General features: G+C 35.0%; 1 protein-coding gene across 7 annotated transcripts in view; it reads left to right on the top strand.

Moving 5' to 3' along the window:
- Window positions 1-13,657, top strand: part of SOS1 (SOS Ras/Rac guanine nucleotide exchange factor 1) — a 133,667-nt gene that overhangs the window by 114,677 nt on the left and 5,333 nt on the right. For 4 of the 7 annotated variants that reach the window (XM_081483221.1, XM_081483217.1, XM_081483218.1 and 1 more), the window contains 4 exons: window positions 3,420-3,592; window positions 3,810-3,926; window positions 5,386-5,650; window positions 12,707-12,825. In XM_081483221.1, coding sequence (XP_081339347.1) covers window positions 3,420-3,592; window positions 3,810-3,926; window positions 5,386-5,650; window positions 12,707-12,825 — 674 coding nt within the window. Of the gene's footprint in view, window positions 1-3,419; window positions 3,593-3,809; window positions 3,927-5,385; window positions 5,651-11,019; window positions 11,065-12,706; window positions 12,826-13,657 lie in introns of all 7 variants that reach the window. The other 3 variants (XM_081483215.1, XM_081483216.1, XM_081483219.1) reach the window with 1 other exon arrangement.

Raw genomic sequence — 13,657 nt, forward strand, 5'->3', positions numbered from 1 at the left:
TCACAGATAGAATGCATATATATGGGCAGGCTAACATTTCCTCTCAGGTAATAGGATGTGCAGTAGATTCCTACCCTCAACCAAGTCTCACCTGTCTAAACAAAACTCCAAGCCTATAGCCTCATCTCTGCTCTTTCCTTTTACACAGCTTTAATTTTGTGTCCTCCCCGTTTCTGGTCAGTTTGCTTCATCTCCACTCTTGCTTTCTTGCCATTTTTAGAATTGACTATATGTCTCTTGTATCCTGCTCTAGTTTGCAAATGCTTTCATTTCTGTTTTGAAATAATGTGCTGCTCTTATTCATTCAGAAACATCAGTTGAATGCCTGTATGTGCCAGAACCAGGACTAGGTGTTGAGAATAGAGGGACAAGTAAAATGTAGTCTTATCCTCAATAAGCTCCCTTGGAAGAGCAGGAAAATAAGTTACAGTGCTGTGTAGTAAATATACCACTGTATTGTAGACATACGTAAGTCAGAGCATCAACAAAGTGCTGTGGGAACCCTGAGCAGCCACTTTTTCCCAGAAACCTCACCCCTCTTCATTGTTTGTTATAATGCTCTGCTTTTCCTCTCCCTACAACAGCTGACTTCAGAGCAGGTATGTAAAAGGATCTTTTTTTAAAAAAAAAAATAAGCCTTAACAGTTTATAATATTCAGGTCATATATATATGTGCAGTACATTTTCTATCAGATATATGTGTGTGTGTGTATATATATATATAAACAAACATGCATGCTTAAACATTTTTTACTGATAGTTTATGATCAACAAAATTTGAACACCATGTCTTTAATCATTTGTTCTCCTTTTAACTAGCAATTTATTCGTTATAAAATAATTTCCAAATTTTATTCTTAACTTTCTGAAAATGCTACTTGTAAGCATTTTCACAACTTAATTCAAGTATACTTTTAACACCTACAGTATCCCATAACTTCTTATCCACATGTTCCCCAAGTCAGTCATTATACCATCACCCGGTCAGGCCCTCAAGCACAAAGTTGAGAGTCTTCGTTCTCACTGTGCCAACCTCTGCCCAAACCGGTTAACCAGTTCTTGTGGACTCTACCTCTTAAATATTTATGCACTCCACTCTACCCCTGTGGACCCTCATCATCTCACCGAGGACTACTGAGCTTCCTGCTTCTAGTCTTAACTTTTTCTTAACTCCAGAGAAATCGTTCTAGAATGTAAAGATGCTATAATCTCCTAATTACCTAGTGGATAAAATCTAAGCTGTTTAATAAAAAAAAAAAAAATTGTTCTTCCTGACCCACAGACTCTTCACAATTGGGCCATCAGTTTGTGGCCAATATGGAATATGCAAAGTTAATTTTGGCTGTCATTAATCATGTGTACTGTCATGGACGTTTGTCAGACTGAACATTGAGCTAAGTGGATCATGCAACTAAGTGTAGTGCGTGCTAACTCACTTCAGTCGTGTCCAGCTCTTTGTGGCCCCATGGAATGTAGCCCGCCAGGCTCCTCCGTCCATGGGATTCTCCAGGCAAGAATACTGGAGTGACTTAGTGTAGAGGAGAATATAACTGACTGCAAGTAAAGGAGTCAGTGATAGGAGATATGAAAAATAAAAGAGCCTGGACTTACTAATAAGAACACATGGTCGTGCTGAGAAATAACCAAGTAACCAATACACTTAATAACTCAATACTTTCTAGAACCAGGCAAGCACTGATATCTGTCATATTTCATTATTGCTAACTTGTTCACTGTTGGTTTTGAGTCATTTAATCTTTCGAAGAAGATAGCCAAAAATTCTAGTATGTAAAAGCTTTTGCTTCAGGAATTTGCTGGTGGTCCAGTGGTTAGGACTCTGCTGCCCTCACAGCGAAGGACCTGGGTTCTACCCCTGGTCAGGGAACTGGAATCCCACAAGCCATGCAGTTCCTCCACCACAAACTCATTTAGAACCACTAATCTCTGATTAGAACACAAGTGCCTGTTACTTTGTTCATTCTTCTCATCCGGTACATAACGTATAGCTGCGGAGAAGGGATTAGAACTACTAACCTCTTGCTTGTGCCTGTCCTCATTTCCTGCCCCTCTTCCTCCACCCCGCACACCAAACCCCTGAAGTCTAGCCAATTCTGAGTATGCCTTATGGCTTCACTACAGACCAATGTCTTCAAACATATGGCTGCTTTGCTTAGAACACCCTACTATCTTACTCTACTTATTAAGCTTCTGTTCATTTTTTGAGTCTTACTTTAAACATATTTTAATCTGTGATGCCTTTTTCTCTCCCAAAAGCTCAAAGCAGTTAGGCACACCTTGTTTGTGCTCTCATAGCATCTTATGCATTAGTACTAATTAATATAGCACTTACCAAATCATACTGTAGTAGCCCACATTCAAAGCTCTGAACTCCTTGAGGGAGGAACTGTGTCTTGTTCATCTTTGTATCTGCAGTACTTAAAGCAGTGTTTGGCATACAGCAGAGACTCAGTACATGTGTACTGAGTGAATGAACTCATATTCACACATTTTTTCCCCCTATGCAGCATAGTCAATACTTGAGAGGAAAAGGCAGACATAAGAGGATAGGGTAAGAATAGCAACAACAGCATCAACAATCACAACCATAGATAATTAAGCATCTACTTTTGTCAGGCCCTATTCTAAGTCTGTACATAAATTTACTCATAATGTTTCTCACAGCAACCCTGCTATCCTCATTTCCCAGATGAGTAAACCAAGGCACACAGAGGTTAAGCAACTTGTACAAGATCACAAAAATAGAAAGCAGCAGAGCTGGCTCCAGAACCTTTATGCTAGAACAGAAAGGAACTAAAAAGCCTGCTTTTCTGTTCATTCTCCTCCTCATCCATTGCACAGCCTGCAGTGATGCGGAAACAGGAACTCCTTACCTGGTTACCATAATTCTAGAAGTACTGAAGACCAGAATATACATAAGTTATATGCAGTCCTGTACTTGATAAGATTGCAGATCCTTTCACATTTTCATGAGTAAGCCTATCCAAACAGTACCACCTCTGAATTACAAATCCTAATAACCTCTTGAGGGCCCCAAGAGCTAATTATGCAGAAAATATGATCCTCTGAATTTAACATTTTCCTCTTTTGCCAAAAATATGTGTCAAGTGATGGGTTATTCTTAAAGTTCCATTAACAAAACCATGACATATGTCAAATAACATTATGGTTGGGAGATAGAAAATTGATTATTCTTCCTGTAAATCTATTAATTTTCTTAAACTTGGTCTCCCTTTCTCTTGATATTTACTTAGCCTGTTGTTTTTCATAGAGTGGAAATTTGTGCTTTAATTCTTCAGTTATGATGATTGAGATGGTACAGTGTAATATAATTACTGAAAAAGAAAAAAAGCTAGCTTTTTCCATTTTTATCCATGAAATAATTTCATTATATCTTCCAGGAATTTATCTAACTAATATCTTGAAAACAGAAGAAGGCAACCCTGAGGTCCTAAAACGGCATGGAAAAGAGCTTATAAACTTTAGCAAAAGGAGGAAAGTAGCAGAAATAACAGGCGAGATCCAGCAGTACCAAAATCAGCCTTATTGTTTACGAGTAGAGTCAGATATCAAAGTAAGTTGAATTCTTTGAGGATACATATTTCTGATTAAGTTTATGATTAAGCCTGATAAGAGTCAGGTTTATTTCATAGAAGAGAAAAAGGAAAATAAAACTTTAAATAATTCCAATTTTCTTGTGTTAAAATGTTTTCAGTTATTTTCATGACTTTTAAACTGAATTTAAATTATTTAACATTAATAATATGTTATTTCTTTGCATTTATTTTAAGAGGTTTTTTGAAAACTTGAATCCAATGGGAAATAGCATGGAAAAAGAATTTACAGATTATCTTTTCAACAAATCCCTAGAAATCGAACCACGAAACCCTAAGCCTCTTCCAAGATTTGTAAGCATTCATATTATTTCATTTACATTTAAATATTTTTTGCAGTTGTTATCTACATCTATCTACTGGTTTATAGTTTTCTATAAAGGCATTCAGGGATGAAGTGCATGTGTAATGGATAAAAATAGTGAATAAGTCCTTAATAAATACACTCGGGATTAGTCCACTTAGTTCCAAGTAAATGAACACTAACATTAATGTGAATAAAATCCTAATAGAATAGATGAAGAAATTGGGCAAACGTACAAGTTTTTGTTTTGTTTTGACAAAGAAAAATGTCATTCATTATTTATTTTAAGGGCAGGAAATTTGACTGATTTACACTAATTCACTTATAGTAAATATATGTACTTACAACTTTTTTGAAAGTAATGACATGAGAATTTTAACTATGAATCATTAGCTATAAAAATAACAGGTTTGGCAAAAGATACTTTTTGGAGGGGGAAATAAAGTTTCCATTCTTTCCTATTACTTGTACGTGCCTGACCAAATTTATGTACAGTAGCATCATTTCACTGTTCTGAATATAATCTCTCTCATTCATAAGAAAGTCAGGAATCAAGAAGTAAACATAAATGGCTTCTAAGTAACCAAGATAAATCTCATAATGTCTGTGAACTAAAGCTTAATGAAGTTACTGTATGAGAAAATTTCTCAAGGCCTAAAACAATTTCAAAAGACAGATTAAAAACAGAAAATTGAAAATAGCTATATAGTCTGCTCCAGTGAAACATACTGACATCATTGAGAAACAATCACTCTGTAAGAAAAAAAATGCCATGAAACTAGCATAAACAGGTGATAACTCATGCAATTTAATGCATTTGTAAATAGCATTGAAACATGTATATTATCATATGTGAAAGAGAACACCATTCCATGTTCAATGCACAAGACAAGGGCTCAAGGCCGGGGCAATGGGATGACCCAGAGGGATGGGATGGGGAGGGAGGTGGGTGGGGGGTCCAGGAAGGGGAACACATGTAAACCCATGGCTGATTCATGTCAATGTATGGCAAAAACTATTACAATATTGTAAAGTAATTAGCCGCCAACTAAAATAAATAAATTTATAAAAAAAAAACAAAACCAAAACAACGGTCCTGGCTTTCCTCCCAAGATTAAATTAGTTTCGCACAGTCCATTTTAAAAGCCAGAGAAATGTTCACTGTATCTTAGAAAGATTTCCATCAGAAATAGTGAAATAACAGATACTCTGGTATTTATAGGATTAAAATTCAGTTATTTAAAGAAATTCATTCCCTACTAGTTTAGATAGCCAAGGCTTTATGGGAATGGGGTGTTAACTCTTTAACTTGGATACTTTGATTTGAATCAGTATTAGTGGTTTATGGTTTTCCTGGATATTAATCGAATTTTACCAGGCATTTGTAGAAGAACCTTCTTTTCCATTAACAGTGTTGTAAGTATTGTGTTTCTTTTGATATGTCTACAGCCAAAAAAATACAACTATCCCCTAAAATCTCCTGGTGTTCGTCCATCAAACCCAAGACCAGGTACTATGAGACATCCCACACCTCTGCAGCAAGAGCCAAGGAAAATTAGTTACAGTAGAATCCCTGAAAGTGAAACAGAAAGTACAGCATCTGCACCAAATTCTCCAAGAACACCGTTAACACCTCCTCCTGCTTCTGGTGCTTCTAGTACCACAGATGTTTGCAGCGTATTTGATTCTGATCATTCAAGCCCTTTTCACTCAAGTAGGTGTTCAAGTTTTAAGTGCTTTAAGTACTGTTAGTGTTATATGTACTAGAGGTAAAAAAGAATCTGTGTGTGTATATATATTTTTATATGTATATATATTTTTTGGTAAATTTGTAGATAAACCACATAGCATTTCAAAATATATTATTATACAAGTATAAAATAAATTAGAACAGTCCTCTTTAAATGTATTACTACTTTACTGATAGGCCTGGTGATTAAACTGGTAATTGAAATTTCATTTGAGCATTTGTTTTCAATTGGCGAGTTTAAAATGCCTCTCTGACTTCCAGAGGAAACGAAGATAACTGCTAAAACTGCATGGACTAATCAATCTGATGCTTTAAATGTTTCCTCCAAAATTGTATTTGAAACTGCTGAGTATATGATTTCTTTCTCACCAAATCCTGTAGTTTCTAATTTTACAATGTATCAAATTCACACTTCTACTTAACCCTTGTTCAGTCAACAGCGTCCTATATAGTGCCTACTAATAAACTCCTGTGCTTTCAAGCCCAGCCATACAACTCTCACAGATTGTACACTGTTGCTCATCCTTTCCTATTTATAAATCAGTGCTGTCCAATAGAAATATTTATAATATAAGCCCCATGTGTGACTTTTAAATGTTCTTTCTACATTTTTAAAATGCAAAAATTAAGTGAAATTAATTTCAATAATATATTTTATTTAACCCAGTATATACAAAATGTTGTCATTTAAACATGAAATCAGTATAAAAATTTACTGAGATATTTTACAATCTCAGTTTTTGTCCTAAATCTTCAAAATGCAATATGTATTTTATACTCAGCGCAGATCTCAATTTGGACTAGCCACATTCAAGAACTTAATAACCACATGTGGCTAATGGGTACCAAACTATACAGCCCAGCCTAGCCCTTTGAGAGGCTACCTTCACTGTTGCTGTTAATTTTTTTAATCAGTTTCATATTGAGCTTTAAAGCTCTACTAAGATCTTAGAACCTTTTTTCATTTATTCATTATTAAATCAGAATTTGAATGCAGTCGCTTTTAACCCTTTCACAACCACTTCCACATGCTCTTTCCACTGGCTGTCTTAGCTCATTGTATAGTACAAGTTCTCCCCTAATATTAGACGTAATGGAGTCCAATACTGAGAGGCAGCCTGACATTGTTAGTGAGGTAGTTAAGCACTGACATAGGATTCCTAACTCCTAGTTTGTCATCTCAGTCTGCTAGTGAGCCTTCTGATTTTAGATAAAACAGTTTTTTGGTGCCATGGATTAAACTAGATTTTTAAGATTTTTTCCAACTCAGAAAATCTGTTTTAAAAAAAAATTACTCTATGGAGTTCTATTATTTTGAGATTTGGTCCAGAATACTACTTATTTATTCCTGTGTTGAATATATATTTGTAGTTACCCATCAGTTTATCTTATCTTTTCTACCACATAAACTGTGTTTGTTTTAAGAATTACTACATCTTGGCTTTATTTGGCTACTGAAGATTACAAAGTCATGTTATGTTACTAGTAGGCTATCAGATATTTTTTATAAGTTCAAGTAAAACCAAGTAAAATATTACCGTTTCCCCAACTCGCCAACCTCCTAAATTAAGTAATTAAATAAAACCAGCACTTTTTACAGTACACCTGACTTAAAATTATTATTTATTATGATCCATTTAACTGTTTGAAGAGGTTTTTCCCTCAAGTAGATGGCTGTGATCTGTGTTATAAAGATTTCCACATAAGTGAATTATTGAAATCACATGAAAGCCATCAACTGCAAATTCTGTTTTTCTTATTTAAGTAGCTAAAAATGAAAGATGTGGAGAAACAGGAGATAAACATATTTCATTCCCTACTAGTGCTGAATCTTTAAATGATTAGTCAAACAGGGAAAAAGAGTCATTTTGGAATGCAGTGCTCTGGATCATTGTTTTCTCATATGTGGCAGTGGAATAATATTAACTTAAAATAGCTAGACAAGCAAAGAAACCACTGTAGCAGAAATAGGCTTTGTAATCTTATCCCTGAGGATTTTTTCAGTTTCTCTTTCTTTGTGATAAAAGGAAACCCCTGTTACTACTCCTTTTGCTCTTAGTAAAAATTGAAAATAACAGATTTTGAAATTAAGAAAGCCAATATAATACAAAACTATCTGTAAGCTCAGTTAATCCCCTCCTTAAAGCTTATCTATGGATATTAAAGGTCATCATCTGCTTTTGACCCCACTCTGCTGAACAGATCTGCTAGTGTTAGTGGTGGCGAGGGCCCAGTGGTCAGCAGCACATCCAACTTGGTACTCATTGTGTTGCCACTAGAGCAAATACCTACTTCCTTGCTGTCCTCAGGGCCTGGCAGGAAAGAGCTACTGTACCTACATTTTTAAGTCATCTAGACATATTCCACTCAGTACGAAGAGGCAGAAAGGCATTGCAAAGCAAAGACATTGCTTAAGTTTTTCACAAGGCAAAATTTGACTAGAATTTTTTGATCAGTTATAATAGTTGTTTTGCTTTTTTTAAGTTTTTTTCCCCCAAAATAATTTACTTTTAAAAACAAAGATTGATTTCTTCAGGCAGTATCTGTTAATATCTCATTTCTTGCTAAGTAAGCTTGGACACATCTTCTCTGGCAAGGCTTACAATCTTACTGAGAGATTTAAAAAAATAATCATAATAAAAGAAACTCATAGTTAAATGGTTAACCAGGGATAAATGCTTTGATTCTGTTTGTAGTATGATTTTTTTCATCTCTCAGTAAGATTGCAGAGAAGATGTATAAGTTTTAGTTTATTGACAAAATGCTAAATGAGTCAAGATATAAATGCAGTAGAAGTTCACACGAAGATGACCAAAGAATGGGCAGGGATGGTCACAGAAAACTTTGTGGTGAAGACAGAGAGGGAAGGAAACTGGCCACCTACCTAGTGCTGCTACATATATCCTCACATTCAGAGCCCTGCTGCACACCTTGCCCTCAGCAGGTCCACCTCTCAGGTGCTGATGACAGTGGCCAGGAAAAGGGGAAAGACCACCAGCTTTGTATCTGTGGCTCTGGCATGGAGAGAGAAGGATGAAATGCTCTTGATACCTTGCTGTTGAAGGTTGCCTGGTGATAAAAGGGAGCCAGGGGTCTGGCCTGGTCTGTGTGCTACAAATGAGCTTTACCCCATCCCTTAGTAGGGAAAGCTTTAACAAGAAAAGATATATTTCAAGCTGGAATGCAGAGCTTTTCTTTGTAGCACATTGTTGTAGGTGATTAGTTTCTGATCTCATACATTTGATTTAACAGGCTTTTGTGAATTTAAGAAATTATCCATGATTTATATAATTTTTTTCCATAGGAAAGTGCTTATTTTTATTCTTAGAATGACTCAATCATAAATTGGAGGTTATCTTCCAACAATGGTTTCAACCCTGACTGAAAGTTATAATCCCCTGGAGAGCTTTAAAAAAAATACCTATGTGCTCAGTCCATGCTTGTATTAGACCAGCATTGGCATGTGGGCATCAGTATTTTTAAAAACCTTCCAGCAGGGCCTAATGTGCAGCCACAATGGAGAAACCAATGATCTGTTGTCTGGGATTTGTACTTAACCAATTGATGCTACTTTTTGATTAACTGGATTTCAGCCCTAAGTCACTGTCAATAAATTTGTTCAGTACCTAGCTGACAAGAATTTCTAGTATATATTTCTTGAGATATATAATGTATAATTCTCAAAGAATTTTTTATAGCATTTTCCAGGCAGTAAGACTAAGCAATTAGTTTGAAGTGGCAAATCAGAAAAGTGCCCCAAGTTTACACATAAATCTAAGCCTTTGCTGTGTATACATTAGACCAAAGCCCAGCCTACAACTGTGCACACAAGTATGTATGTGTAGGTGTAATCATTCTTTCTAAAAGCCTGCAGTTGGTAGCTGTCATTACTTATGTTTTGATTTTACTTCTATATTGTACTAAGTATATAACCATGTTCTCGACGCTTATCTCCAGAAAGCATACTTATTTCCTTTCCATAAAAGTGGAAAATACATAAGTAGTAAGCACTGGAGCAGATACTCACTTTAAACCCCTGTTATGTTAGTGAAGAGAATCTCATTTTTAGTGAAGAGAATCTCATTTGTAGTGAAGAGAATTTTTGACACAGCAGCAGCATTACTTAATGTCAAAAGTATAAAAATGAATTTTAATCTTTTGAGAGCTAACTTACTAGAATTAGCTTGATTGCTACCCTCAATAACTGTAGCCTCCAAATAAATATCAGTACATATGGAAAGGAGGTAGTAGGATATGTTATTTGAAATCAGGGCTGTCTGGGAAACAAAAACACTGTATCTATATAAGCAGTCAAATTAATCGTTCTGCCAACTAAACCTAGGACGTAAAATTATACTTGTTCTGATCAAAGAAGCTAGAAAAAGCAACAGCCCTAACTGTTTGAGTGATTGTTTGTTGTGGAAAAGTGAGAGAGAGAAACCTGAATTAATCAGCTCAGTCTCATGTTAGAGTTATTGCTTTAGCCTCTTAGATATGATCTGTTCAGTATGTTGGTGATATGAGGCAATGTAACCTAAACGACTGTATTGATTTAGAACCAGTATAGATCCTCTAGCTCTTGTCTCAGTTCTTCTACTTTAATGCTCTCAGGGCTTTGCATTTTATGATTTTCAATTTTTTTCTTAAAATAATTAGTATTGTTGAAATTAGATAGTCAAAAATTATCAGTTTCCTGTATAAATAATGTGTCTAAGCACCAAAAATGTTTAATGATATTTTAAGTGTTTAAACATATAGAACGAAAAAAGCTGTATCACTTTCAGCTTGTTTGTAATATCCAAAGCTATAGTTCTTTTGTGATGAACACATGCCCCAAGAACATTTTCTAAGGTATATATATACTACTACTAATAATAATGGTAAGGAAGTCCTTTTTATTTCTTAATTTTTGTAACATAAATTCATTATTTACTACTCATTTTCACAAGTTTGGGTTTTCAAAATAATCCTTAGTGAATGACATATTTCTGTATATCCAACTGAATTCTTTGCTCAAATTGGGTTTATACATGTTTTGGAAGTCTTCCACTAAAATAGACGGATATTGTAGTTTTCTCATGACTGCTTTTTCATTTAATTATTATGACATCAAGTAGTGAATCTAAAACAAATCTTCAAAATTCCCAATGATATTAATGCAATTTAATTCTTTTTCTCAAAAGTAAGTAGTAATGAGCTTTTGCTAAGCTGTTCTATCATTCTTTAAAACGAGAATGACAGAAATAACATTTTTATCATAAATAAATTTTTACAGATGAGTTGAATATATTTATGAAAGAAAAAAATCTACTTTTTCTTGTTTCCTTTCACAGGCAGCGATACCGTCTTTATCCAGGTTACACTGCCCCATGGCCCAAGTTAGTATATTTGGTTTAAGACTCATAATTTTTGCTTTGGCTTTAAAAATTAAACCAAATGTAACCTTTCCTGCTAAAACTCGTCTTGGGTCTGGCAGCATTGGTGCCTTGCTTTGCAGCATCTTAGAAGTGAGGCCTTCACTTGTACTATCTTTTGATCATAAATGATTTGCTTAAACTTGTATAATTCTCATGCTTTTTGTAAAACCTTTCTTCTCTTTTGAAAGAACATTATTATATGGGTGGCTTCCACATTTAACCATTTCTCATTTCCAACTCTGGAGTTCTAATGCCCAACTTAAAAAAAAAAGCAAGAGCATGCATGCGCATATGAGAATGTTGGCAGCTACATGCAGTGTCTAAGTCACAAAATACACTTAGGCTGGGAACAGCACAAGCTGTACGCAAATGACTGTTATTTGACTTTAAAACAGCTATCTTATCACTGTGACTATCTGTATTATATAACCTAAATATTCATCACTGATAAGCAAAATAAAGTTCCAATGTAGGTATTTGTTTTTAATTTTAAAGTAAACTAACAATTCACCAACTATCCCATACATTTTAAGCCAATAGATTGTTTTTTGCTGTCCTTCATACAAATGATTTCAGAATGTATACAATGGAAAATAGTTTTATAAGCTAACTTACATAGTCTCATAAGAAGAAAGGTAGGTGATCAGAATGTTGCTCATTTAAATAATATCAATACACAAAGTACTCTAAGTTCTATCTTGTTATAACATTTAATTGACAAAATTAAAACTGTCAGTGTTTAAAGGAAAGAAAACCTGCCAAATACAATTTTGAATGATCATTTAAGTGTTTTTTCACATCTTTTTCATTGTGTTGATGTACAGGTTAACTTACATTAATGTTTTTCAAGTGTAGTTATTTATATGCCTATATTAAGCCCTTATCATAAATGTTTGTAAGATAGGTTACAATTAGAGGCTTTTACTTACCTTTTTAGTGCTAGTTCATCAATTTACTCCTAAATCAGGTTCACTAGATTCTAGTGTAATTTCTGTTTTTATTATCAGCACAGCCTCAGTCATTTTAAATGTGTTCATCACAATGAAAAATTTTGGATTAGAGTGTGATGAACCTGACTTTGCTTCCCCACCAAGGAGAGCTGATACCTAAGCAAACTGAAGAGATCCCTCCCCGGGACACTAGAGTCTCCTTTCAGAGGATGGCAGGGAGACACTGGAGAGAGTGGTTAAGACCAGAAAGTATTCCCAAAGACTATCCAGTGAAGGCAAGGAAGTTCTGTACTAATACAGTTGGGGGTGGGGGTGGAAAATGAGCCCATCATAAAAGGTTAACAAAAATTACCATTCCAAAAGTTTTTAATAGTTTCCTCTCTCCCAGAAAATTCCAGTAATAGATTAACAATGGAAATGTTATTTTGTTCAAGAAGTATAACAACAGAATAACTTAGGCAGCTTTTTTTCTGAAAACTCTGCTGAGAAATTTCTGCATGCTTTTATAGCAGTTTGCTTTAATAAAGGAAGTACTGTTGGGTGTTGCTTTATTGAACTGCTTTTGATACTTCTGTACATTTCTTTTAATAAATATAAGCAGGATTGATGAAGTAAAATTCCTGTGAACTTTTCAAAATTGTACCATCCTACAGGATCTGCTTCAGTATCATCTATAAGTTTAACCAAGAGCACTGATGAAGTGCCTGTCCCCCCTCCTGTTCCTCCACGAAGACGGCCAGAGTCTGCCCCAGCGGAATCTTCGCCATCTAAGGTAAAGTAGAACATCTGGTTATCTGGAGACTGGAATCATTGCAGTCCCATTATAATCAAGTGCTCATCTCTCGTTGAGTTCTAACTGAATGAGGTTAATACTCAAGAGTATTGGGGCTTAATATAGTTTAAACCAGAATTAAGTATGGGTTTACCATGCAGTAATGTTTATTTCCTTTCTTCTGAAAGCAGTTTTCTGGTAGGTTTTCAAAATACTTATAAATCTAAATATGGGTACTGTAAAAAAAAAACACACACACACGTTTAACCTATAATTTAAAAGTAATGTAGTCTCAAGCAATTCTTTAAAAAGATAGAAGGAAAGAGATCCAAAGCTTTATATGAAGGCACGTTTTAAATAGAATAGCATTGAAACATGTATATTATCATATGTGAAACAGAACACCAGTCCAGGTTCAATGCATGAGACAAGTGCTCAGGGCTGGGGCAGTGGGATGACCCAGAGGGATGGGATGGGGAGGGAGGTGAGAGGGGGGTTCAGGATGGGGAACACATGTAAACCCATGGCTGATTCATGTCAATGTATGGCAAAAACCACTACAATATTGTAAAGTAATTAGCCCCCAACTAAAATAAATAAATTAATAAAAAAAAAGCGAGAAAAAAAATAAATGAAACTATATCTTAGTACTAAATGTTACATGTCTAAGCCTGTAACAGGTGAATCTGACAGGCTTCTAAGTGGGATTTTCATGAAAATTCCAGGTCAGAAGAGACCTTAACAGCTCATAATAGCTATTTTTTTCCTACCTGTTTAAATTTCTTTCTTTGCCAACTGTTAACATGATTCAGTAGTCTCAAAGTGTCCAGAG

The sequence above is a fragment of the Giraffa tippelskirchi genome, chromosome 4 (assembly GCF_054371585.1).
Source record: "Giraffa tippelskirchi isolate mGirTip1 chromosome 4, T2T-mGirTip1v1.2.pri, whole genome shotgun sequence".
Classification (NCBI taxonomy): domain Eukaryota; kingdom Metazoa; phylum Chordata; class Mammalia; order Artiodactyla; family Giraffidae; genus Giraffa; species Giraffa tippelskirchi.